This window comes from Mizuhopecten yessoensis, unplaced genomic scaffold (genome assembly GCF_002113885.1).
Source record: "Mizuhopecten yessoensis strain PY_sf001 unplaced genomic scaffold, ASM211388v2 scaffold9173, whole genome shotgun sequence".
In the NCBI taxonomy this organism is placed as follows: domain Eukaryota; kingdom Metazoa; phylum Mollusca; class Bivalvia; order Pectinida; family Pectinidae; genus Mizuhopecten; species Mizuhopecten yessoensis.
Window position 1 is genome coordinate 363,759 of NW_018407915.1, and position 27,212 is coordinate 390,970.

Below are 27,212 nucleotides of genomic sequence, written 5' to 3' on the forward strand. Positions count from 1 at the left end.
AAAACTTATTAACAAAAATACATAACTTTTTGTAATGGTGACACACTGACAGTCTATACTTGTTGTAATGGTGAGACAGNTGCTCACAAGAGAAGATAACTCTGCAATACACAAAGACGGAATATTTAATTCGTGAACAGACACTGTGTATATTGTGTATCCTTTTATTAGATATGGACATTGTTCAAAATATCAATAAATATATAAATCACAACAAAAATATGACTGAATACACTGAATACACTGGTGTCCAGACTTATCTATAAATAAGGGACAACTCTATAGATTTACAACAGAATGCCACGATTTAACACTTTCACAACGTACTTGTTCAAACATGTACAAATCTTATGACATTACTGTGGAAGTTTTGACTATTTACAGACATGATTTTTATCATACATACACACACATTTATAAATGCATGACTGAATTGATAATTTATGATCAATAACTTGATAATTAACAAAGGATCTAGTACACATTTGTATCTATGACATATTTTCCATAAGCAGCATTTTTAAATGTCTTTAGTCGAGAATACGTGAACATGAAAGATTTAAAATAAATAAAACATGATCTTTAGTCATGATTTTCCAGACACTTCTACTGTTGGTGTGTCGACCAAATCTTTATATCCCAGTTTGGACCAACTTTCTTTCGCCATGAGATTACTGAAGGAAAAAAGAAAAAAGAAAAAAATTAATGGAAAACTTATTAACAAAAATACATAACTTTTTGTAATGGTGACACACTGACAGTCTATACTTGTTGTAATGGTGAGACTGACAGTCTATACTTGTTGTAATGGTGAGACTGACAGTCTATACATGTTGTAATGGTGAGACTGACAGTCTATACTTGTTGCAATGGTGAGACTGACAGTCTATACTTGTTGTAATGGTGACAGACTGAGTCTATACTTGTTGTAATGGTGACACACTAACAGTCTATACTTGTTGTAATGGTGAGACTGACAGTCTATACATGTTGTAATGGTGACACTCTGACAGTCTATACTTGTTGTAATGGTGGCAGACTGACAGTCTATACTTGTTGTAATGGTGAGACTGACAGTCTATACTTGTTGTAATGGTGAGACTGACAGTCTATACTTGTTGTAATGGTGAGACTGACAGTCTATACTTGTTGTAATGGTGAGACTGACAGTCTATACTTGTTGTAATGGTGAGACTGACAGTCTATACTTGTTGTAATGGTGAGACTGACAGTCTATACTTGTTGTAATGGTGAGACTGACAGTCTATACTTGTTGTAATGGTGAGACACTGACAGTCTATACTTGTTGTAATGGTGACACACTGACAGTCTATACTTGTTGTAATGGTGACACACTGACAGTCTATACTTGTTGTAATGGTGACACACTGACAGTCTATACTTGTTGTAATGGTGACACACTGACAGTCTATACTTGTTGTAATGGTGACACACTGACAGTCTATACTTGTTGTAATGGTGACACACTGACAGTCTATACTTGTTGTAATGGTGACACACTGACAGTCTATACTTGTTGTAATGGTGACACACTGACAGTCTATACTTGTTGTAATGGTGACACACTGACAGTCTATACTTGTTGTAATGGTGACACACTGACAGTCTATACTTGTTGTAATGGTGACACACTGACAGTCTATACTTGTTGTAATGGTGACACACTGACAGTCTATACTTGTTGTAATGGTGACACACTGACAGTCTATACTTGTTGTAATGGTGACACACTGACAGTCTATACTTGTTGTAATGGTGACACACTGACAGTCTATACTTGTTGTAATGGTGACACACTGACAGTCTATACTTGTTGTAATGGTGACACACTGACAGTCTATACTTGTTGTAATGGTGACACACTGACAGTCTATACTTGTTGTAATGGTGACACACTGACAGTCTATACTTGTTGTAATGGTGACACACTGACAGTCTATACTTGTTGTAATGGTGACACACTGACAGTCTATACTTGTTGTAATGGTGACACACTGACAGTCTATACTTGTTGTAATGGTGACACACTGACAGTCTATACTTGTTGTAATGGTGACACACTGACAGTCTATACTTGTTGTAATGGTGACACACTGACAGTCTATACTTGTTGTAATGGTGACACACTGACAGTCTATACTTGTTGTAATGGTGACACACTGACAGTCTATACTTGTTGTAATGGTGACACACTGACAGTCTATACTTGTTGTAATGGTGACACACTGACAGTCTATACTTGTTGTAATGGTGACACACTGACAGTCTATACTTGTTGTAATGGTGACACACTGACAGTCTATACTTGTTGTAATGGTGACACACTGACAGTCTATACTTGTTGTAATGGTGACACACTGACAGTCTATACTTGTTGTAATGGTGACACACTGACAGTCTATACTTGTTGTAATGGTGACACACTGACAGTCTATACTTGTTGTAATGGTGACACACTGACAGTCTATACTTGTTGTAATGGTGACACACTGACAGTCTATACTTGTTGTAATGGTGACACACTGACAGTCTATACTTGTTGTAATGGTGACACACTGACAGTCTATACTTGTTGTAATGGTGACACACTGACAGTCTATACTTGTTGTAATGGTGACACACTGACAGTCTATACTTGTTGTAATGGTGACACACTGACAGTCTATACTTGTTGTAATGGTGACACACTGACAGTCTATACTTGTTGTAATGGTGACACACTGACAGTCTATACTTGTTGTAATGGTGACACACTGACAGTCTATACTTGTTGTAATGGTGACACACTGACAGTCTATACTTGTTGTAATGGTGACACACTGACAGTCTATACTTGTTGTAATGGTGACACACTGACAGTCTATACTTGTTGTAATGGTGACACACTGACAGTCTATACTTGTTGTAATGGTGACACACTGACAGTCTATACTTGTTGTAATGGTGACACACTGACAGTCTATACTTGTTGTAATGGTGACACACTGACAGTCTATACTTGTTGTAATGGTGAGACTGACAGTCTATACTTGTTGTAATGGTGACACACTGACAGTCTATACTTGTTGTAATGGTGACACACTGACAGTCTATACTTGTTGTAATGGTGAGACACTGACAGTCTATACTTGTTGTAATGGTGACACACTGACAGTCTATACTTGTTGTAATGGTGACACACTGACAGTCTATACTTGTTGTAATGGTGACACACTGACAGTCTATACTTGTTGTAATGGTGACACACTGACAGTCTATACTTGTTGTAATGGTGACACACTGACAGTCTATACTTGTTGTAATGGTGACACACTGACAGTCTATACTTGTTGTAATGGTGACACACTGACAGTCTATACTTGTTGTAATGGTGACACACTGACAGTCTATACTTGTTGTAATGGTGACACACTGACAGTCTATACTTGTTGTAATGGTGACACACTGACAGTCTATACTTGTTGTAATGGTGACACACTGACAGTCTATACTTGTTGTAATGGTGAGACACTGACAGTCTATACTTGTTGTAATGGTGACACACTGACAGTCTATACTTGTTGTAATGGTGACACACTGACAGTCTATACTTGTTGTAATGGTGACACACTGACAGTCTATACTTGTTGTAATGGTGACACACTGACAGTCTATACTTGTTGTAATGGTGACACACTGACAGTCTATACTTGTTGTAATGGTGACACACTGACAGTCTATACTTGTTGTAATGGTGACACACTGACAGTCTATACTTGTTGTAATGGTGACACACTGACAGTCTATACTTGTTGTAATGGTGACACACTGACAGTCTATACTTGTTGTAATGGTGACACACTGACAGTCTATACTTGTTGTAATGGTGACACACTGACAGTCTATACTTGTTGTAATGGTGACACACTGACAGTCTATACTTGTTGTAATGGTGACACACTGACAGTCTATACTTGTTGTAATGGTGACACACTGACAGTCTATACTTGTTGTAATGGTGACACACTGACAGTCTATACTTGTTGTAATGGTGACACACTGACAGTCTATACTTGTTGTAATGGTGACACACTGACAGTCTATACTTGTTGTAATGGTGACACACTGACAGTCTATACTTGTTGTAATGGTGACACACTGACAGTCTATACTTGTTGTAATGGTGACACACTGACAGTCTATACTTGTTGTAATGGTGACACACTGACAGTCTATACTTGTTGTAATGGTGACACACTGACAGTCTATACTTGTTGTAATGGTGACACACTGACAGTCTATACTTGTTGTAATGGTGACACACTGACAGTCTATACTTGTTGTAATGGTGACACACTGACAGTCTATACTTGTTGTAATGGTGACACACTGACAGTCTATACTTGTTGTAATGGTGACACACTGACAGTCTATACTTGTTGTAATGGTGACACACTGACAGTCTATACTTGTTGTAATGGTGACACACTGACAGTCTATACTTGTTGTAATGGTGACACACTGACAGTCTATACTTGTTGTAATGGTGACACACTGACAGTCTATACTTGTTGTAATGGTGACACACTGACAGTCTATACTTGTTGTAATGGTGACACACTGACAGTCTATACTTGTTGTAATGGTGACACACTGACAGTCTATACTTGTTGTAATGGTGACACACTGACAGTCTATACTTGTTGTAATGGTGACACACTGACAGTCTATACTTGTTGTAATGGTGACACACTGACAGTCTATACTTGTTGTAATGGTGACACACTGACAGTCTATACTTGTTGTAATGGTGACACACTGACAGTCTATACTTGTTGTAATGGTGACACACTGACAGTCTATACTTGTTGTAATGGTGACACACTGACAGTCTATACTTGTTGTAATGGTGACACACTGACAGTCTATACTTGTTGTAATGGTGACACACTGACAGTCTATACTTGTTGTAATGGTGACACACTGACAGTCTATACTTGTTGTAATGGTGACACACTGACAGTCTATACTTGTTGTAATGGTGACACACTGACAGTCTATACTTGTTGTAATGGTGACACACTGACAGTCTATACTTGTTGTAATGGTGACACACTGACAGTCTATACTTGTTGTAATGGTGACACACTGACAGTCTATACTTGTTGTAATGGTGACACACTGACAGTCTATACTTGTTGTAATGGTGACACACTGACAGTCTATACTTGTTGTAATGGTGACACACTGACAGTCTATACTTGTTGTAATGGTGACACACTGACAGTCTATACTTGTTGTAATGGTGACACACTGACAGTCTATACTTGTTGTAATGGTGACACACTGACAGTCTATACTTGTTGTAATGGTGACACACTGACAGTCTATACTTGTTGTAATGGTGACACACTGACAGTCTATACTTGTTGTAATGGTGACACACTGACAGTCTATACTTGTTGTAATGGTGACACACTGACAGTCTATACTTGTTGTAATGGTGACACACTGACAGTCTATACTTGTTGTAATGGTGACACACTGACAGTCTATACTTGTTGTAATGGTGACACACTGACAGTCTATACTTGTTGTAATGGTGACACACTGACAGTCTATACTTGTTGTAATGGTGACACACTGACAGTCTATACTTGTTGTAATGGTGACACACTGACAGTCTATACTTGTTGTAATGGTGACACACTGACAGTCTATACTTGTTGTAATGGTGACACACTGACAGTCTATACTTGTTGTAATGGTGACACACTGACAGTCTATACTTGTTGTAATGGTGACACACTGACAGTCTATACTTGTTGTAATGGTGACACACTGACAGTCTATACTTGTTGTAATGGTGACACACTGACAGTCTATACTTGTTGTAATGGTGACACACTGACAGTCTATACTTGTTGTAATGGTGACACACTGACAGTCTATACTTGTTGTAATGGTGACACACTGACAGTCTATACTTGTTGTAATGGTGACACACTGACAGTCTATACTTGTTGTAATGGTGACACACTGACAGTCTATACTTGTTGTAATGGTGACACACTGACAGTCTATACTTGTTGTAATGGTGACACACTGACAGTCTATACTTGTTGTAATGGTGACACACTGACAGTCTATACTTGTTGTAATGGTGACACACTGACAGTCTATACTTGTTGTAATGGTGACACACTGACAGTCTATACTTGTTGTAATGGTGACACACTGACAGTCTATACTTGTTGTAATGGTGACACACTGACAGTCTATACTTGTTGTAATGGTGACACACTGACAGTCTATACTTGTTGTAATGGTGACACACTGACAGTCTATACTTGTTGTAATGGTGACACACTGACAGTCTATACTTGTTGTAATGGTGACACACTGACAGTCTATACTTGTTGTAATGGTGACACACTGACAGTCTATACTTGTTGTAATGGTGACACACTGACAGTCTATACTTGTTGTAATGGTGACACACTGACAGTCTATACTTGTTGTAATGGTGACACACTGACAGTCTATACTTGTTGTAATGGTGACACACTGACAGTCTATACTTGTTGTAATGGTGACACACTGACAGTCTATACTTGTTGTAATGGTGACACACTGACAGTCTATACTTGTTGTAATGGTGACACACTGACAGTCTATACTTGTTGTAATGGTGACACACTGACAGTCTATACTTGTTGTAATGGTGACACACTGACAGTCTATACTTGTTGTAATGGTGACACACTGACAGTCTATACTTGTTGTAATGGTGACACACTGACAGTCTATACTTGTTGTAATGGTGACACACTGACAGTCTATACTTGTTGTAATGGTGACACACTGACAGTCTATACTTGTTGTAATGGTGACACACTGACAGTCTATACTTGTTGTAATGGTGACACACTGACAGTCTATACTTGTTGTAATGGTGACACACTGACAGTCTATACTTGTTGTAATGGTGACACACTGACAGTCTATACTTGTTGTAATGGTGACACACTGACAGTCTATACTTGTTGTAATGGTGACACACTGACAGTCTATACTTGTTGTAATGGTGACACACTGACAGTCTATACTTGTTGTAATGGTGACACACTGACAGTCTATACTTGTTGTAATGGTGACACACTGACAGTCTATACTTGTTGTAATGGTGACACACTGACAGTCTATACTTGTTGTAATGGTGACACACTGACAGTCTATACTTGTTGTAATGGTGACACACTGACAGTCTATACTTGTTGTAATGGTGACACACTGACAGTCTATACTTGTTGTAATGGTGACACACTGACAGTCTATACTTGTTGTAATGGTGACACACTGACAGTCTATACTTGTTGTAATGGTGACACACTGACAGTCTATACTTGTTGTAATGGTGACACACTGACAGTCTATACTTGTTGTAATGGTGACACACTGACAGTCTATACTTGTTGTAATGGTGACACACTGACAGTCTATACTTGTTGTAATGGTGACACACTGACAGTCTATACTTGTTGTAATGGTGACACACTGACAGTCTATACTTGTTGTAATGGTGACACACTGACAGTCTATACTTGTTGTAATGGTGACACACTGACAGTCTATACTTGTTGTAATGGTGACACACTGACAGTCTATACTTGTTGTAATGGTGACACACTGACAGTCTATACTTGTTGTAATGGTGACACACTGACAGTCTATACTTGTTGTAATGGTGACACACTGACAGTCTATACTTGTTGTAATGGTGACACACTGACAGTCTATACTTGTTGTAATGGTGACACACTGACAGTCTATACTTGTTGTAATGGTGACACACTGACAGTCTATACTTGTTGTAATGGTGAGACTGACAGTCTATACTTGTTGTAATGGTGACACACTGACAGTCTCTACTTGTTGTAATGGTGACACACTGACAGTCTTTATTGTTGTAATGGTGAGACTGACAGTCTTTACTAGCCCGAGTTTTCTCTGGCCCCGACACCAGACTTTGACATTTTGACAGATAGATATAGATGTCTGGTGTATGGGGCCCCCTTTACCAGACATTTATCTGTCAAAATGTCTAAGTCTGGAGTCAAGGCCAGAAGAAAATTGGGCTTAGTCTATACTTGTTGTAAGGGTGAAATAAAAAGTGAAACCTTGCTATACAGCCACCATTTGCCAAGAGAAAATGTGGTGTTATGAAGGTGTTTTACGATAAATTGAGGAAAATTTATCAAGGAATTTTTAAGAAAACAAGAAAAAGGACACTGAAATATGTTGGTACTAAACAAGGTTGCAAATAAAATGTTTTAATGTACTTTTATTGCTATTGTGACAGACTCATAGCCTACACTTAGGTAGTTTAATGGTTACAGGGAAGGCTCTACTAATGCACTTACTTGTTCATTCTGCATTCAAGATAGTCTTTAGCTGGAAGCCGGCACTTATCATTGTCTTGCTTGTGTTGTTTTAAACATGTCATGTACTTTGACATTTTAGATGTACATTCACCTACAATGATAAAAAAAGTAAAAATCATCACATACATGTATATATATGTATGTAGCCTATAGTTAGTAGATATACAGCAATATATGTGATTGGTATCTCAACGGCTTACAATTTATGATTTAGGGACAACGTGAGTAAGTCCTAAGGACTGTTACCATTGATATTGTGACATATGTATGGAGTCCCCAAATGAGGGGCCTGAACTCAGTGACTCAGAGTCAACCCTGGTATGTCTAATTAGCTTAACGACAACCTAAGCAATATTTTGATCTAGTATTTTCACAACTATTATCAGGGGGTTACACTATTTTATTCAATAAATTAAAATGTATACAGTATAATTTTATTAAAGCGTTCGCGTCTGAAAGCACATATTTCATATTACAAATATGGTTTTCCAGGGCCAATCAACGAATGGAAAATTTTAGACGAAACAGCAGTAAATTTAGTCACTACAAGCAATTTAAAATCACGAATAACGATGTTGATTGTGTCCGCTGGCAACGAAACCATGAGTGAATCGTCCCCCTCCCTATTGTAAAAGATGTGAATTAATTCCCTGGGTTGCCTTACAAGCATCAGCTGTAGGGAATTTCCCTTTAGCTCAGCAGTAGAGCATCGGGCTGGATAGCCAAGTTCGTGGACATAACAGGTATTTTTAACGATTATCTGTGTGATTTGCTGTTTATAGGAGAGACCAAACTAGATGATACTTTCTTACAAAACAGTTTTGACATCAAGGGATACAGATGCTTTCATAAAGACAGAAACGCTCATGGAGGCAGGTTTCTGGCTTATGTATGGACTGATTTACCAGCTCGACGTAGGGCTGCCCTTGAATTCAATTATACGGAGTCCCTGGTTGTTGAATGTACTGTGATGAACAGAAAATGGGCTATTGTAGGTTCCTACAAACCCCCGTCTGTTAAGGATGATGTTTTTATTGACATTACCTGACATTAGGTCTCGACAAAATCTCCACCAAATTTGACAAACTTTTGATTTTAGGAGATTTAAATTGTGATGTACTACAACCCTCTAGAGGTAGACCTATAAATGATCTGTTTGATATTTTTGACCTAACTAATCTTGTGAAAACTGCAACATGCACCTTCTCTAGATGTTATTCTTACCAATAGTTCAAATTTTTGTTTTAATACTTTTAATTTTAATTGTGGTACAAGTGATTGGCACAACATTATTGAAACTGTAATTAAGGGTGCAGTACCAAAGGTCAAACAACAAAAGGTCAAATTCAGAAGCTTTAAAAATTCTGATGAGAGTTCTTTTAACAGTGATTTACCTTTTACACCTTTTCATGTATCTTTTATCTTTGATGACTTGGATGATATTTATTGGGCAGTATTTATTGCGTGAGGTGATGGACACCCATATACCTATTTTACTATTTTGAAGTTTATCAAGAAAGATAACTCATACATGCAATTACTATGTGTATATGGTTTTATTATAAAATGTCAATTCTTAATCATTTATAGATAATTTATTTTACACAATTTCAGCATTAATTAAATTGATATACTTAAATGCAATACTAATCTATGTCAGTATCACTTTTATTGACATTCTATTGTAAAAGAACTGTGTCTTTCCTTTTTTCTTTTTTCAAAATTCACTTCTTTTTACATAAATTTCCATTTCAAATCCTTAAAATTCTGACAACCTATATTTTTTCAGTGGCATCAAGTTTTCTTAACTTCAAAGCAATATAACTACATTTAAAGAAATTCTACTGAGAAATGGTGACACAAAAATATTACCTTAAGGAGGCTCCACCCTTTCGCAATTAGCCAGCAGAATTCAATGAAAGTTTCACATAATGGTTATGTCACTAAGTAGAGATTATTTTATGAAAATATAAGCATTTCAAGTAACTGGGGACTTTTTTTATAAAAAATACTGAAAAATTGAATTTTTGTCAAATTCAACACTTTCACATTTTTTGAGCGTGTGGCATTATTCAAAACTATTACAACAATAAAATAATGAAAAGAAACATTGCTAATCAACCCTACAAATATTTTATTTATCATAAAATATCTACAAAATGTTACAAAAAGCGTTTTTTATTGAAATTGTATGGATAAAAGTTACTAAATACAATCTAAGAGCAAACAGGATACATAGTTTCATACAAAAAAAGTGAAAAATTGAACCAAATACACACAAAGTCTTTATAATTCATCTATTTTACATTTTACAATAATTTTGATCCTGATGAGAGTTGTCTACCTTGAAAAAAAATGGAACTTTTTGCAGAGGGATAGAATTTATACAATGACACTTATTTTATTTACTATACCAAATACGACGGAAATAAATTAAATTACTATGTTTAATTGTCAATTTACTGTTCTTTTATGGAACAAAATTACTCTCAATCATGTACACTTTGGACATCGTTCCATAGCCCGCTTACGCATGGTATATTAACATAATATGTAACCGTAGGCTAACGCATGGTATGCCGTTATTACGTGCATGCACATGCACTTGCATTTTATAGGGATCTTGATATTTTACAAACCACTATTTTCACAGAGTTATTGTAATGTCATTTGTGAACCGATTTATCTGACAAAGTGTAACTCGCTGCTCGACAACAAAAGTCGTAGCGACCAAGAGCTTGTGAACTACTGTTAGCATGTGATTGAGGTCGGTAAACAAAACACATCAGTCTGCATTCCATGTGCCTCGTATACGACCTTCTTGAAGTCGCCTGATCGTACGTCAGTGTTTTCCTGGGAGTTAATTAATATCTTTGTATCATAAGCTTTATTTCTGAAGTACGTGTGATTACACATGATTTCCAAGTTATTAGTAAGTCTCGATATCGGGTGTTGACATATCGTCACGCACGTGTACTATTGTTTACCCGGTGTTACTATAATTTACACTACGGTAATGGAATGCCCGATACGCAAAACGGAAATGACGACAAGAAAATACGACAATAAAAACATGTGTATTACGAAGGGCGGGAAGTCCTTAAAGCAGAAACTGTATCAAAGATTATCTGTAAGTTTGATGGTAAAAAGTCTGTAGGTTTTGATGGTATACCTGCTAAGGTTCTTAAGGCAGGTTCTTCTTCCTTAAGCTCTACCTTTGCCACTTTAATTAATCATTGCCTTGAAACCAAGTCTTTTCCTCATAATTTAAAGCTGGCACAGGTTGTTCCAATTTTTAAATAGAAGGATCCACTTGACAAACAGAATTACAGACCTGTCAGTATTTTACCATCTACTTCAAAGATTTTTGAAAGAATTTTACATGAGCGGTACCTCAGGGATCTATTTTAGGACCTTTAATTTTTAATATTTTTATAAATGACATTTTTCATTATGTTCATAAGGGTACCCTCTATAATTATGCTGATGATAACATACTGTCCCATATTGACTCTGACCCTGTTCAATTAAAGAATACACTTGAAGAGGAGAGTAATATTTTAATTAAATGGTTCGAGGATAATGGTATGAAGGCCAATCCTGACAAATTTCAGGCTATATCCATTGGAAAGAAAACTCACAATATTATATCTTCCTATATTGTTAAAGACCATGTTATAAAATGTGAAAATGTTGTTAACTTTTGGCTTTCATGTGTTAAACATTTGCAAGAAAGCATCCAAACAGTTATATTTGTTTTAAAACGAATTGGCTGCAATCTAAGCAAGCAGGAGAACATTTTGATTTTTAAATATTCTATTCTTTCAAATTTTGATTATTGTCCCCTGGCATGGCATTTCTGCAGTTTAAGTTCCACAAGGAAGATGGAGAAGATACAAGAAAATTATTACCAATGTAGCTCTGGATTATTTATGCAATCTTTTAACCTTGAAATCCTCTCTTTATAACCTCAGGAATTAAGCTATCAAGAGTAAGAACAACCAGGTATGGACTGAAGTCTTTTCGATATGAGGCCGCCCAGGTGTGGAACAATCTGCCAAACCATTTGAGGAAGGTGGATAGTTATCCAGAGTTTGCCAGACTGCTGCACTCCTGGGATGGCCCTGTTTGCTCATGTTGTATCTGTACCAGTGTTTAGAGTTTTAATGTTTTTCAGTGTTTTTCTTTATTACTAGTTACCTGCTTTATTTATCTATGTATTTACCTACCTATTTAGTTTAACTTCTGCTTTGCATGGCAGTTTTATATACCAATAACTGGTAGCATAGTTTCTAGCCCTCTCTTCTCATCATCATTATAGCTCAATATCTTTCACTTACTAGACCTATTTTAATTTACACCATATTAGTGTATATTGTGTCAATTTTTACTCTTTTGCTATATTAGCATGTATGTACATTACACTTGAAGTGGTTTAACCCTACAATATATAGCAACACCTGTGTGATATGCTGGTGTTCACTATTATCTCTTTACATCTTTTTAGTATAGTACTTTAAATTTAGTGCCAGCTGTGTTATCCAGAGATATGCTGCTATGTTATTGTATGCTGCTATGTTATTGTATGTTTTACTCGCTGATTATGTGCTAGCTTTCTGTGATAGTGTATAGCTTGTTTTGTTGTTTTCTGTTTGCTTTTATCATGCGTGTCGCAAAAATAGCGCTACAGCGCTAATATTGCTCTGTTTGATATATGCAACGTTAAATAAAGTTTCTTGTATCTTGTAAGGGTCGCGGGTTCGAGCCCTAGCAATGGCACTATCTTTGTCACTATTCATCGTCCTATTATATGAAAGTTTTATTTTAATTCGGTATAGTTACAAACTACAAACATAAGCTCTTACTGTAGTAATGAGCTTTTTTTTAACAGGTTGGGCACAACGGCGCATATGGGTAATAATCCCGCATTTGGGTAACATCTTTGTATGTTATGGTTGAATGCACTTCAAATCTACTTTCACTATCCTATATAAAAAATCAAAATTTTGTAGTTCACTTACGTTATTGAAAATCGCCATATCTATTGGTTATTACAAACAGCTTTTGGTTGAACAGTTTTTGGTTTTGAAAGTATTTCACGACCTTTGAAGCCTTAGAAAAGTCGGGACATCTAAAATCACGAAAATGTCAAAACACGAAAAATCGTTCAACCAAAAGTTGTTTATAATAACCATATAAATAGCAATTTTTAATAAAGATAGTGAAGTACAAAATTTTGATTTTTTATATAGGATAGTGAAAGAAGATTCGAAGTGCATGCAACCATAACATACAAAGATGTTACCCAAATGCAGGATTATTACCCATATGCGCCGTTGTGCCCAACCTGTTTAACCCACAGGTGCTCGGGTTCTGGAATATATGTGATCTAATCGCACCCACTAAATATGATTTATTAGTATAAGGGGATGCGATATCTAGGGGGTGCGATTATATCACATATATTCCAGAACCCGAGCACCTGTGGTTTAACCGAATATTACCCTATCACCGATGCTCGGAATTGAAAGAAACATATTACAGAATGTATACAGAATTTATCTTTTGTTTCACCTTCACGATCGAGAGGAAAGCTTCCCTTGTCTGGAGGTCGTATGGTTTGTCGTCTTGGTGGCATGGACATATCTGATAGACGTTGTATCTACCTGTCTACTGTACATTAATGCTGCAAAATAGCTAGAGTAACATCCCTTTGCCCGTAGACCGGGGCCTGTTCGTTTACGCGGACATATACGGGCTCGTCTACTACATAATCATCTTCAGCAAAAGCCTTAACGGACCCGCAAAAATCAGGTAAAGTAAGTCTCGACAGTCTTTGTCAAAAGTTGGTGAAAATCAAAATCAGTTTTATGAGTTCCTAGACTAGTTCATAAACGAAAAATGCATGTTTAATCGGGGTTAACGTGAAACGCTACAATCGAAATCGGCCAAAATAGACACAAGAAACATAGTTTCTGGTTGGTTCAATTGGTGAAAATTGACCAATGAAAATGTTTTTAACAAATGAAATGATTAGAGACTGATGGCTGTGAAAACCGAAGCCTTGTCTGCTGCTGTTTGTTAGCTTACATCATAGGTAATGGAAAAGGGACGATTAGATATGTAATATTACCATACTTAACACACGGCTTGGTATCAGGTATTTTTCCAAGGTACAATTTACCTTCTCCATGACTTTCACCTGACTGTTTGACATCTGTAAATGATTTTGAAACGATTTTCGCTCCAGTAACGAGTCTGTTATTCTACAGTAACCTGTACTGTAAGCCTATACCTTAGCAGTTCTTAGTAAAATGAGAATTAAAAAAAAACAAGTCTGTACTTTATGAGAATTTGTTTTAGACGTTTCGGTTCCTCCAGAAAGACGTTTCGGTTCCTCCAGAAAGTCGTTTCAATGTTAACAGGTTGGGCACAACTGTGCATATTGGTAATAATCCTGCACTTGGGCAACATTTACCAATTTGAGTATCAATTTTACCAATTTCACAATGATTTATACAAATGAATTAGGATATTTTTGTGCACAATTGTACCTCATTGCTGCACATAATACTCGAAAGAGGGTGTTGCAGAATATCTAGATAGATGGATAGTATTTTTTTATGGATTATGTTGAAACAATGACGCCCTTTTTTTGTTCACATTATTTAAGAGAACCTTTATGTGTTTTCGTTTCACTTTATTCCCCATTTCCAAATAGAATTGTTACTCAAATTGGTAACTGTTACCCAAATGCATGATTATTACCCATATGCACAGTTGTGCCCAACCTGTTCAAATGTTTTCAAGGCCACTTCTGTTTATCTGGTTGAACAGGTTGGACCAGAGTTGTTTGTTTATGAAATATAGTCGAACCTAGTAATCTGATGCTGTTTTCAGGGGAACATTGACAAAGCCTTGCATAAACATTTTCAGGTCTACCAGTATTTAGACCCATAAATGTTACATTCAAAAGTAGACAAATCACCTGTTCCACATTAACAAAGGCCCCAGGACTGAAGGAGCCCTGTCCCACTGCATTGTGGCTTTTCATATAGTAATACTTGTCGCAGATATGGAGCATACACAGGGGAAACATGCCTCAATTAAAACAATTAATAACCTTGTAGGCAATATCTACATGTAAAAGGTTAGCCAGTAAGTAGTGCTATAAAATGTCCTCAAATAAATCACCTTGACCAACTTTCAAGGTCACAAGGACCAAATGTGTTAAAACAACTTTAAACATCTTTTTCTGAATAACCAGGAGGCCCAGAGTAATGGTAAATGGCCAGTAGGTACCTGGCATGAAGTGTTATAAATATGTCTTCAAATAAATGACCTTGACCTACTTTCAAGGTCACAATGGGTTTAAAAACCTTTAAACATCTTCTGTATAACAAGGTGGTCCAGAGTAACAGTAATTTGGCCAATAAGTCCATGGCACAGAGTGCTATAAAGTTTCCTAAAATACATTACCTTGACCTACTTTCAAGGTCGCAGGGGTCAAATATGTAAAAACCTTTAAACAATTCTTTCAGAATAACCAGGAGGCCCAGAGTTATGATACTTGGCTAGTAGGTACCTGGGAGAGAGTGCTATTAAGTTTCTCCAAATAAATTATCTCGACCTACTTTCAAGGTCACAGGGGGAAAATATCTTAATACTTCTTTAGCAATATCAGGAGGCCCTTGGTGATGATATTTGACAAGAAGTATGCTGGGATAGAGTAATATAAAAAGTTCCATTCAGTCTGGAACATTTTAAGCCAAAGAGAATCAATACATGGAAGTATTTGAAAGTACTTTAATTGAGAATATTTTCCTATGATTGCTCAAATATCCAGGTGAGCTATACATGCCCTCTTGTTTTTGGTGTTGCAGGAGGCTGGCAATCCATTGGAGTGAGTTTGGATATAACTAGCACAGCTGGTCCAACACACTTCCTTTAATGAGATAGCTCACAGTCGGAGCAATAGTAACTCTGTAGTCCAGAGTTTGAATCCTGGTCTACAGTAGCCACACTAAACTCTTGTTCTTTAAGGTTTTGTTTATTTTCTACATAAAAGGCCCACAAGGTATGGTTTTCTTGCCAGAGAAGATTTTTCATATTTGTGCTGGAAAAAAATCATTTTATTTGAAATTAACCTTAAGGCATCACATGCACAAACAAAGAGTGTGGCACCACTAGAGGCAGATGATTTTGGCCTAACCTGGGGAAATGGAGGCAAGTATATATCGACTTCATGACCAGTTATATTTTGGGCTCATTGGAAATTTAATATATGTATGGCCTATGATTTGCTGAGACATTTCTTTAACAAAACTTGCTACAATTTCACTCTCAAAGTCCTAATTAAGTGTGTTTATAATTTTTTGAGCCAATTCAGAATCATAGATAACTCCTTGTTGACTGAATTGATCTGATTGGCTTTAACACTTTCACCTTTCACCAGGCCAGTGGTAATCAAACTTGCTCTGAATAATATTCTATAGTCCTGAACCGTTGCTGTTATTTTTGGTGTTGAACTTGATCTAAAATCCAGAACAATGTCTTGCTAGCTCGCCTATTTGAAGAATTGGGGGGCTAATGTAGTCACCCCAGTGTCCTACTTCACTGAGGGTAAACCTTTTGGGCAAGTTTTTGCCAGACAGTGTTGGATATTATAAGGTTGAGGCATTTATATGGAGTGTAAGCAATGTGCTGTACCATGCTTTCATATTTTAGGTGCCAAAAACAGCTGAATTAGACTTGGTTAATTGTCTATAAATACATGTTCCTATAGGGAATGCAGTAAAATTAACAAACTAAAAAGTCACTCTTTTTCCAAATATCCGGGCATGGCCCTTCGTCAGGGATTAAATGTCACCGGACCTCTATGTCACATCCATCTTGACTTGGTTAATCAAGGTTTTGGGCAATTGTTTTTTTTTGTAATGTTGGACCACCGACATCAAAAGACTGTTGTTTAAGTATTTATATGGAGTGTTACCAATGTGCTAAATCATATTTTCATATTTTAGGTGCAAAAAACAGCTTAATTGGACTTGGTTAAAGTTTTTGGGCAAGTTTTTATTGGCAGTGTTAGATAACCAACATCAATACGCTGTTGACTATTTCACACTGTCTGGTCATCTCTTCTTTTGAAATGTACAACATGTTAATGTACAGCAAAACCTTTTTATATTGCCACCATTTGTTCAAGGAAATAGCATGAGGCCATGAAATACATCATACTATTTAATCACTGAGTAAATCTCATACACTATGTATGCTCTGTAACTATAGATATTGATTGATATCAAGTTATATTGCTTTTCATTTAACTTGATTAAAGTCATTAGAGATATATTTAAAACTTATGTGAATATTTTTTTTCTTTACAGACTTGCCGTGTTACTAGCATGGGCATGAGATGGCAGCTGTACGATCCCGACTTTTACACAGATGTTATCTTTGGGTTTGAACATGAGGAAGATGAATCTGATGAGGAAATTTTCATATGTAGATGTTCTGGTCGTGGGAAATCAAATGAGGAACGCTGGATACCACGAATGCCTTGTATTAAACCTATTTATGTGTGTAAAACTAGGTCCACTCATCTGATTTTGTTCAAAATGTTGTTCATATATTTGAACAAAGTTGTCTTTGTTTCTCAGTTTTTCATCTACATACCGTAATAACATTTGAACCAATATAAATCATATAGTGATGATGACAATGAAAGCTGTAAGTAACTTTTTTTTTATAACAACATGCAGATAGTGTATAAAAGTCCTCACAAATCCTATAAGTAACTAATATAAATAGTGACAAACTTAGTCAAAGTCATAGTGTATGTCAGAGCAGCTGATGTGTCATATAAGTAACTAATATAAATAGTGACAAACTTAGTCAAAGTTATAGTGTATGTCAGAGGTGGTGGAGATTCAAAATATGATACTTGTACTTTCAAGCAATTTAAAAATCGTATATGTCTGTCCTTTGCAGCATGTTGCAATTAATGTTGCTAGCTTAATGTGTGTAAAACATGTAATTGTGACAGGGAAACAAACCAAATCAAATATTTACAGTGAATAGACCCAATCTTGTTTTTGGATTAGGGGATGCATTTGTAAAGCTGTTAATAAGAAAAGACAACAGCTGATAGGATGATTCATGTTCAAAGATTTTATATTGGGCGTTTTTGTATTTCTACAGTTGTACAATTGTAGATTGAGACAGTATATCTTATTTCACTGATGCTGTTTAGGAGGTACAAAACATACCTATAACTTCAAATGAACCAACTGTGAGAAAGAAAGGAAAGGGTAGAGGGAGAATGTTGAAAGAAAAAGCTGATGCCCTGCCTGCTTTTATAGGATCTGGGGTTGGCTGCAGAGACCAGATAACAACCGACGTACACAGACCAGTAAGTAACGGAACAGATTTAAGAGTATGAACCACCTCCAAATGTTGTACATGCAGGACATAATAGAACTTTTACTGAAGGATATATATATAACTTTAGTGTATTGTCCACTGTAAGTGTAACTCTGGCAGCATAGGTGTGGTCTTTGTCCATCTGTTAGTGTATTGTCCACTGTAAGTGTAACTCTGGGATCATAGGTATGGTCTTTGTCCATCTGTTAGTGTATTGTCCACTGTAAGTGTAACTCTGGGATCATAGGTGTGGTCTTTGTCCATCTGTTAGTGTATTGTCCACTGTAAGTGTAACTCTGGGATCATAGGTGTGGTCTTTGTCCATCTGTTAGTGTATTGTCCACTGTAAGTGTAACTCTGGGATCATAGGTGTGGTCTTTGTCCATCTGTTAGTGTATTGTCCACTGTAAGTGTAACTCTGGGATCATAGGTGTGGTCTTTGTCCATCTGTTAGTGTATTGTCCACTGTAAGTGTAACTCTGGGATCATAGGTGTGGTCTTTGTCCATCTGTTAGTGTATTGTCCACTGTAAGTGTAACTCTGGGATCATAGGTGTGGTCTTTGTCCATCTGTTAGTGTATTGTCCACTGTAAGTGTAACTCTGGGATCATAGGTGTGGTCTTTGTCCATCTGTTAGTGTATTGTCCACTGTAAGTGTAACTCTGGGATCATAGGTGTGGTCTTTGTCCATCTGTTAGTGTATTGTCCACTGTAAGTGTAACTCTGGGATCATAGGTGTGGTCTTTGTCCATCTGTTAGTGTATTGTCCACTGTAAGTGTAACTCTGGGATCATAGGTGTGGTCTTTGTCCATCTGTTAGTGTATTGTCCACTGTAAGTGTAACTCTGGGATCATAGGTGTGGTCTTTGTCCATCTGTTAGTGTATTGTCCACTGTAAGTGTAACTCTGGGATCATAGGTGTGGTCTTTGTCCATCTGTTAGTGTATTGTCCACTGTAAGTGTAACTCTGGGATCATAGGTGTGGTCTTTGTCCATCTGTTAGTGTATTGTCCACTGTAAGTGTAACTCTGGGATCATAGGTGTGGTCTTTGTCCATCTGTTAGTGTATTGTCCACTGTAAGTGTAACTCTGGGATCATAGGTGTGGTCTTTGTCCATCTGTTAGTGTATTGTCCACTGTAAGTGTAACTCTGGGATCATAGGTGTGGTCTTTGTCCATCTGTTAGTGTATTGTCCACTGTAAGTGTAACTCTGGGATCATAGGTGTGGTCTTTGTCCATCTGTTAGTGTATTGTCCACTGTAAGTGTAACTCTGGGATCATAGGTGTGGTCTTTGTCCATCTGTTAGTGTATTGTCCACTGTAAGTGTAACTCTGGGATCATAGGTGTGGTCTTTGTCCATCTGTTAGTGTATTGTCCACTGTAAGTGTAACTCTGGGATCATAGGTGTGGTCTTTGTCCATCTGTTAGTGTATTGTCCACTGTAAGTGTAACTCTGGGATCATAGGTGTGGTCTTTGTCCATCTGTTAGTGTATTGTCCACTGTAAGTGTAACTCTGGGATCATAGGTGTGGTCTTTGTCCATCTGTTAGTGTATTGTCCACTGTAAGTGTAACTCTGGGATCATAGGTGTGGTCTTTGTCCATCTGTTAGTGTATTGTCCACTGTAAGTGTAACTCTGGGATCATAGGTGTGGTCTTTGTCCATCTGTTAGTGTATTGTCCACTGTAAGTGTAACTCTGGGATCATAGGTGTGGTCTTTGTCCATCTGTTAGTGTATTGTCCACTGTAAGTGTAACTCTGGGATCATAGGTGTGGTCTTTGTCCATCTGTTAGTGTATTGTCCACTGTAAGTGTAACTCTGGGATCATAGGTGTGGTCTTTGTCCATCTGTTAGTGTATTGTCCACTGTAAGTGTAACTCTGGGATCATAGGTGTGGTCTTTGTCCATCTGTTAGTGTATTGTCCACTGTAAGTGTAACTCTGGGATCATAGGTGTGGTCTTTGTCCATCTGTTAGTGTATTGTCCACTGTAAGTGTAACTCTGGGATCATAGGTGTGGTCTTTGTCCATCTGTTAGTGTATTGTCCACTGTAAGTGTAACTCTGGGATCATAGGTGTGGTCTTTGTCCATCTGTTAGTGTATTGTCCACTGTAAGTGTAACTCTGGGATCATAGGTGTGGTCTTTGTCCATCTGTTAGTGTATTGTCCACTGTAAGTGTAACTCTGGGATCATAGGTGTGGTCTTTGTCCATCTGTTAGTATATTGTCCACTGTAAGTGTAACTCTGGGATCATAGGTATGGTCTTTGTCCATCTGTTGTTCAGTCCTTACAATTTACCTGGTTTATTTTGAGCACACTTCCAGTTGATTGTAAAACTTCCTACACATGTCGCTACAAGACAAGATGTTGTTTACCACTTTGATGATTAAAGGTTTAAGTCATGCCAACCTGTCAAAGGTCAGCTGATATTGACTACCTATATTTTGATGATCAGTGATAGCTCTATGTGCTTACTTCATAACTTTATATGAATATAATTTTGAAGTATTTTTATATTGATCAACAGAGACGTGAGCCTATATTTCTAAATAACAGTTCATTTGTGGACAAAGCAGACTTTGCGGTCAAAAGACCAAACCCTTTTGCTTCTTTGTCAAAACAAGTGACTTCTCTTGCACCTCCTAGTTCGGAAACATTTGAGGAGGACTTTCCATCGCTGTCCTCATCAGCATCTTCACCATATACAGCACGAAACCGAAGACATGCTGATGTGGAGCACAGCATATCAGAAACTGACAGCAGATCGCCTAGTTTAGAGGATCTCAATGATTTGGCACTGGTTTTCAAAGATTCTGCTTCAGTTACCTGTAGCTCAGTATCCTCAGGCACCAGGGACTCCTCACCAGAAAAAGCTGTTTTATCTAAATCTACATCATGTAGAACTACCACATCAAGTGATGAGGCAGTGTATGCAAGTGATAGTGAATCCAGCTACAGTGGATCCAGTGACACAACAGCATCAGAAAACCCCTGGAGCATAACACAGGGCAATGTTGTCCAGCTTGACGGTCTACCAAAAGGGTGTGATTTATCCACCTTAGAAGAATTGATAGCCCAATATGGCACCATCCAACAAACGCAGATCCTTGAATATGAAGCCTCAGTTGCAGTAAGATTTAGGTACAGGTTGCAATTATTGAACCATTTCTTTATTTTCTAAGTGACTTTACAAGACATTGATCAATGAAATCACTGCTTGAGTATCTATAATTACCCAAAATTCCTTGCCAGGTTATTTTGCTGATGTCAGCAGAAATCGAAAACATGAACTATGTTCCTATCTTTATATTTTATACTAATATTTGTAGGTTACACTCTGAAGATGCTTGTGATTGGGTGGTTTCCTGTTTAGACGGTACTGATTGTCTTTTTCCAGGTAAGAAACTGTTTTTGTCTTTTTCCATGTAGGGAACTGTTTTTGTCTTTTTCCATGTAGGAAACTGTTTTTGTCTTTTCCAGGTAAGAAGCTGTTTTTGTCTTTTCCAGGTAGGAAACTGTTTTTGTCTTTTCCAGGTAAGAAACTGTTTTTGTCTTTTCCAGGGAGGAAACTGTTTTTGTCTTTTCCAGGTAGGAAACTGTTTTTGTCTTTTTCAGGTAGAAAACTGTTTTTGTCTTTTCCAGATAGGAAACTGTTTTCACATGTTAAAAGATCTATGATAGCACGTAAACATGGCGGTGAAATGTCAAGTGCCAGGAATCTACTACTGTTATACTTTAGTGTTTAATTCCTACAGCACATATAAATAGATACATAATGTTCCATTTGCAGAACCCCCTTTTTTTTAAAAATGGTTTGATAGTCTCCAAGACTCTTTCTTAACTATTCTGTCATTGTCAGGGGTCTGAAACTGAACATTAACTCGTGATCATCTTGAAAGGAACATGTAAATTATGTATATTTTAGTCAAAAGGAACTATAGCTCTTAAACTGCAGGTGGAATAGTTATGGTACTCATTGGGAAAATCATTAAATTTTCTGCTTATTACATTTTCAAACTATCTCCAACAATGAAAATGATACTGTATCAAAACAGTTAGAGATATAATACCTTAATCTGTGGCACCATACTATAATGACGTCATGTGTCAAGAGATATAATGCTGTAATCTGTGGCACCATACTCTAATGACATCATGTGTCAAGAGATATAATACCGTAATCTGTGGCACCATACTCTAATGACATAATGTGTCAAGAGATATTATACCGTAATCTGTGGCACCATACTCTAATGACGTCATGTGTCAAGAGATATAATACCGTAATCTATGGCACCATACTCTAATGACATCATGTGCCAAGAGATATAATGCTGTAATCTGTGGCACCATACTCTAATGACATCATGTGTCAAGAGATATAATGCTGTAATCTGTGGCACCATCCTCTAATGACATCATGTGTCAAGAGATATAATACCGTAATCTATGGCACCATACTCTATTGACATCATGTGCCAAGAGATATAATGCTGTAATCTGTGGCGCCATACTCTAATGACATCATGTGTCAAGAGATATAATACTGTAATCTGTAGCACCATACTCTAATGACGTCATGTTTCAAGAGATATAATACCGTAATATGTGGCACCATACTCTAATGACGTCATGTGTCAAGAGATATAATACTGTAATCTGTAGCACCATACTCTAATGACGTCATGTGTCAAGAGATATAATCCTGTAATCTGTGGCACCATACTCTAGTGACGTCATGTGTCAAGAGATATAATACCGTAATCTGTGGCTCCATACTCTAATGACATAATGTGTCAAGAGATATTATACCGTAATCTGTGGCCCCATACTCTAATGACGTCATGTGTCAAGAGATATAATGCTGTAATCTGTGGCACCATCCTCTAATGACATCATGTGTCAAGAGATATAATACCGTAATCTGTGGCTCCATACTCTAATGACATAATGTGTCAAGAGATATCATACCGTAATCTGTGGCACCATACTCTAATGACGTCATGTTTCAAGAGATGTAATACCGTAATCTGTGGCACCATACTCTAATGACGCCATGTGTCAAGAGATATAATACTGTAATCTGTGGCACCATACTCTAATGACGTCATGTGCCAAGAGATATAATACTGTTATCTGTGGCACCATACTCTAATGACGTCATGTGTCAAGAGATATAATACTGTTGTAAATATTGTACATTTTATGTCGACCACATGTGAGACGAGTCATTGACTCAATGTGTTATCAAATTTAAATAAAGTCTATTATTATTATTATTATTATTATTATCTGTGGCACCATACTCTAATGACATCATGTGTCAAGAGATATAATACCGTAATCTGTGGCACCATACTCTAATGACGTCATGCTTGACACCAAAGCTATGTGCCATTTTGGCAATGGGCTACTCAACACAATTCTACCACTTTCTGCTATTGTTTGGTAAAAGATGCTTTATACTTAGATAGTATAAATTGTATAGATTTATCAGTGCCTAAATGTAGCAAAAGTTTAACAAAACAACCACTCATTCTATCATCACTTCCTTCTGTCTGAACAGAAAATAATGTTCTGACTGGTACCGTAAAAATTTCACAATGTGAAAATATCACTTTTGATATCATTCACAGTGTGAAAGATATCGGTTTTATGAACTTGATAGAATTCAGTGTCCCATTGGCAGAAATGTGATGAATCAGTTTTATCAACTTGATAGAATTTGGTATCTCACAGGTTAAACTGTATCTCACAGGTCAAATTGTATCTCACAGGTTAAAATGTATCTCACAGGTCAACCTGTATCTCACAGGTTAAACCGTATCTCACAGGTCCAACTGTATCTCACAGGTTGAACTGTATCTCACAGGTGAAACTGTATCTCACAGGCCAAACTTTATCTCACAGGTCAAACGGGATCTCACAGGTCAAACTATATCTCACAGGCCAAACTGTATCTCAAAGGTTAAACTGAATCTCACAGGTCAAACTATATCTCACAGGTCAAACTGAATCTCACAGGTCAAACTATATCTCACAGGTCAAACTATATCTCACAGGGCAAACTGTATCTCTCAGGGTAAACTGTATCTAACAGGTTAAACTGTATCCCACAGGTTAAACTGTATTTCACAGGGTAAACTGTATCTAACAGGTTAAACTGTATCTTACAGGTCAAACTGTATCTCGCAGGTCAAACTGTATCTCGCAGGTCAAACTGTATCTCCCAGGTTAAACTGTATCTTACAGGTCAAACTGTATCTCACAGGTCAAACTGTATCTCACAGGTCTCGCAGGTTAAACTGTAGTGAGGCTCTATATTTCCCGTTGGTGTTGAATTTCTACAAAGCTGAACTGTTGATTATAAAAGTTACAAACATGCTTCCATTCAAACCGTTGCTTCCTTGTAGACATCCTGCAAAAACATTTTTGATAAATGAAGGTATTAAGCAATGCAGTACAGTTTGTCACACATCCTGCACAACAGTGAGTTGATAATACACTTTTTTTTTTTTTTAGAATCTAATCGCACCTTGAATTGCTACAAGGTTGGATGGCATTAAGAAGACTTTTCTGTCTATGCTGTTATTTACATCCCTGGCTGGCCAACTCAACATACCACGTACTTCTAGAAGTTTTCATGTAATTTAAAATCTGACTTTAAGTCTAGTTGGAATGGAAATGGTGATGTGTTAAGCATTTAGGTTCTTTAATCCTATTATATGTTATATTTAGGTTGTTATTTTGTAATATACAACTTATTACCACATATCTCTTGAATCTTGTTATAGTAATACAAGCAATTTTCAGACCATGAAATACAACGTTCTGTATTGCACATGTGCAATACGGAATGTTGTATTTACCTACTAGCCAGAACTACTTTTTATGGGAATCCTCTTGTCATGGCGAACTGAAAAGTTCCCAGTATTTGCAAAAAATATCAAAGTTTATAAAATCTTTGTAACGATTAGGCTCCGTGCACTCATGAATATATTCGTCTGCGCAATAAACTTGTGCTTTCTGATTCGTTAGAAAAACACAAGTGTGTGATCTTGCATATTTATCATTTGCTGTCTATTATATAAGTCATGTGATTTCATTGTTTATTGTAACTTTTTAAATGGCATGAAGGTCTGAAACATGAACCTAAATGTTCAGGTCTCTTTATATCAAATTTTAAAGCTTTATACACAATCAATGTTTGAAGACCAACTGGTGCCTTTGTCAAGCTATAACTAAGTAGGGGATTTTTACAATTCTGTACAATGATGTGACAAAAGTGTTAACTTTGTTACTAGCTTGATGTACCTAATAGGTTACTGCTTGGGTGTAGGTATAGCTCACTCTCTTGTTTAAGGTCAGTAGTGAGTGTAGATCTAGCCCCCTCTCTTGTTTAAGGGCAGTAGTGGGTGTAGATTTAGCCCCCTCTCTTGTTTAGGGTCAGAAGTGGGTGTAGATCTAGCCCTCTCTCTTGTTTAAGGTCAGCAGTGGGTGTAGATCTAGCCCTCTCTCTTGTTTAAGGTCAGTAGTGGTCGTACATCTAGCCCCCTCTCTTGTTTAGGGTCAGAAGTGGGTGTAAATCTAGCCCCCTCCCTTGTTTAAGGTCAGTAGTGAGTGTAGATCTAGCCCCCTCTCTTGTTTAAGGTCAGTAGTGGTCGTAGATCTAGCCCCCTCTCTTGTTTAAGGTCAGAAGTGGGTGTAGATCTAGCCCCCTCCCTTGTTTAAGGCCAGTAGTGGGTGTAGATCTAGCCCCCTCCCTTGTTTAAGGACAGTAGTGGGTGTAGATCTAGCTCCCTCTCTTGTTTAAGGTTAGTAGTGGGTGTAGATCGAGCCCCCTCCCTTGGTTAAGGTCAGTAGTGAGTGTCGATCTAGCCCCCTCTCTTGGTTAAGGTCAGTAGTGAGTGTAGATCTACCCCCCTCTCTTGTTTAAGGCCAGTAGTGAGTGTAGATCTAGCCCGCTCTCTTGTTTAAGGTCAGAAGTGGGTGTAGATCTAGCGCCCTCTCTTGTTTAAGGTTAGTAGTGGGTGTAGATCGAGCCCCCTCCCTTGGTTAAGGTCAGTAGTGGGAGTAGGTATAGCCCCCTCTTTTGTTTAAGGTCAGTAGAGGGTGTAGGTATAGCCCGCACTTTTGTTTAAGGTCAGTAGAGGGTGTAGATCTAGCCCTCTATCTTGTTTAAGGTCAGTAGGGGGTGTAGATCTAGCCCTCTCTCTTGTTTAAGGCCAGTAGTGGGTGTAGGTATAGCCCCCTCGGTTGTGTGGGGTCAGTAGTGGGTGTAGTTATAGCCCTCTCTTTTGTTTAAGGTCAGTAGAGGGTGTAGATCTAGCCCGCTCTCTTGT

The 27,212-nt window shown here is 37.4% G+C and overlaps 2 protein-coding genes across 2 annotated transcripts; one reads left to right on the forward strand and one right to left on the reverse strand.

Annotated features, from left to right (window-relative positions):
* Positions 1–157: 157 nt before the first annotated feature.
* Positions 158–14,176, reverse strand: LOC110457518 (cytochrome c oxidase assembly protein COX19-like). The gene is made up of 3 exons (XM_021508838.1): positions 14,019–14,176; positions 8,424–8,535; positions 158–674 (listed from the first exon to the last, which is right to left on the reverse strand). Exons 1-3 carry the CDS (start codon positions 14,086–14,088, stop codon positions 587–589), a joined length of 270 nt encoding a protein of 89 aa, XP_021364513.1. The 5' UTR covers positions 14,089–14,176; the 3' UTR covers positions 158–586.
* A 309-nt stretch (positions 14,177–14,485) lies between these two features.
* Positions 14,486–26,421, forward strand: LOC110457517. Its single transcript, XM_021508837.1, has 7 exons — positions 14,486–14,541; positions 16,328–16,347; positions 17,831–18,022; positions 18,697–18,855; positions 21,398–22,011; positions 22,200–22,267; positions 25,393–26,421. The coding sequence occupies exons 3-7, from the start codon at positions 17,849–17,851 to the stop codon at positions 25,434–25,436; spliced, it is 1,059 nt and encodes a 352-aa protein (XP_021364512.1). The 5' UTR covers positions 14,486–14,541; positions 16,328–16,347; positions 17,831–17,848; the 3' UTR covers positions 25,437–26,421.
* Positions 26,422–27,212: the final 791 nt, after the last annotated feature.

Bases quoted from the DNA above. Each gene is read 5' to 3' on its own strand.
- LOC110457518 (XM_021508838.1), bottom strand. From the start codon at position 14,088: ATGTCCATGCCACCAAGACGACAAACCATACGACCTCCAGACAAGGGA. The intron at 8,536-14,018 runs GTGAAACAAAAG...TTATCATTGTAG, and splicing joins CTTTCCTCTCGATCGTGAAG to GTGAATGTACATCTAAAATG. The intron at 675-8,423 runs GTAAGTGCATTA...TTTTTCCTTCAG, and splicing joins CTTGAATGCAGAATGAACAA to TAATCTCATGGCGAAAGAAA.
- LOC110457517 (XM_021508837.1), top strand. From the start codon at position 17,849: ATGGGCATGAGATGGCAGCTGTACGATCCCGACTTTTACACAGATGTT. The intron at 18,023-18,696 runs GTGTGTAAAACT...GATGCTGTTTAG, and splicing joins CTTGTATTAAACCTATTTAT to GAGGTACAAAACATACCTAT. The intron at 22,268-25,392 runs GTAAGAAACTGT...TTTTTTTTTTAG, and splicing joins TACTGATTGTCTTTTTCCAG to AATCTAATCGCACCTTGAAT.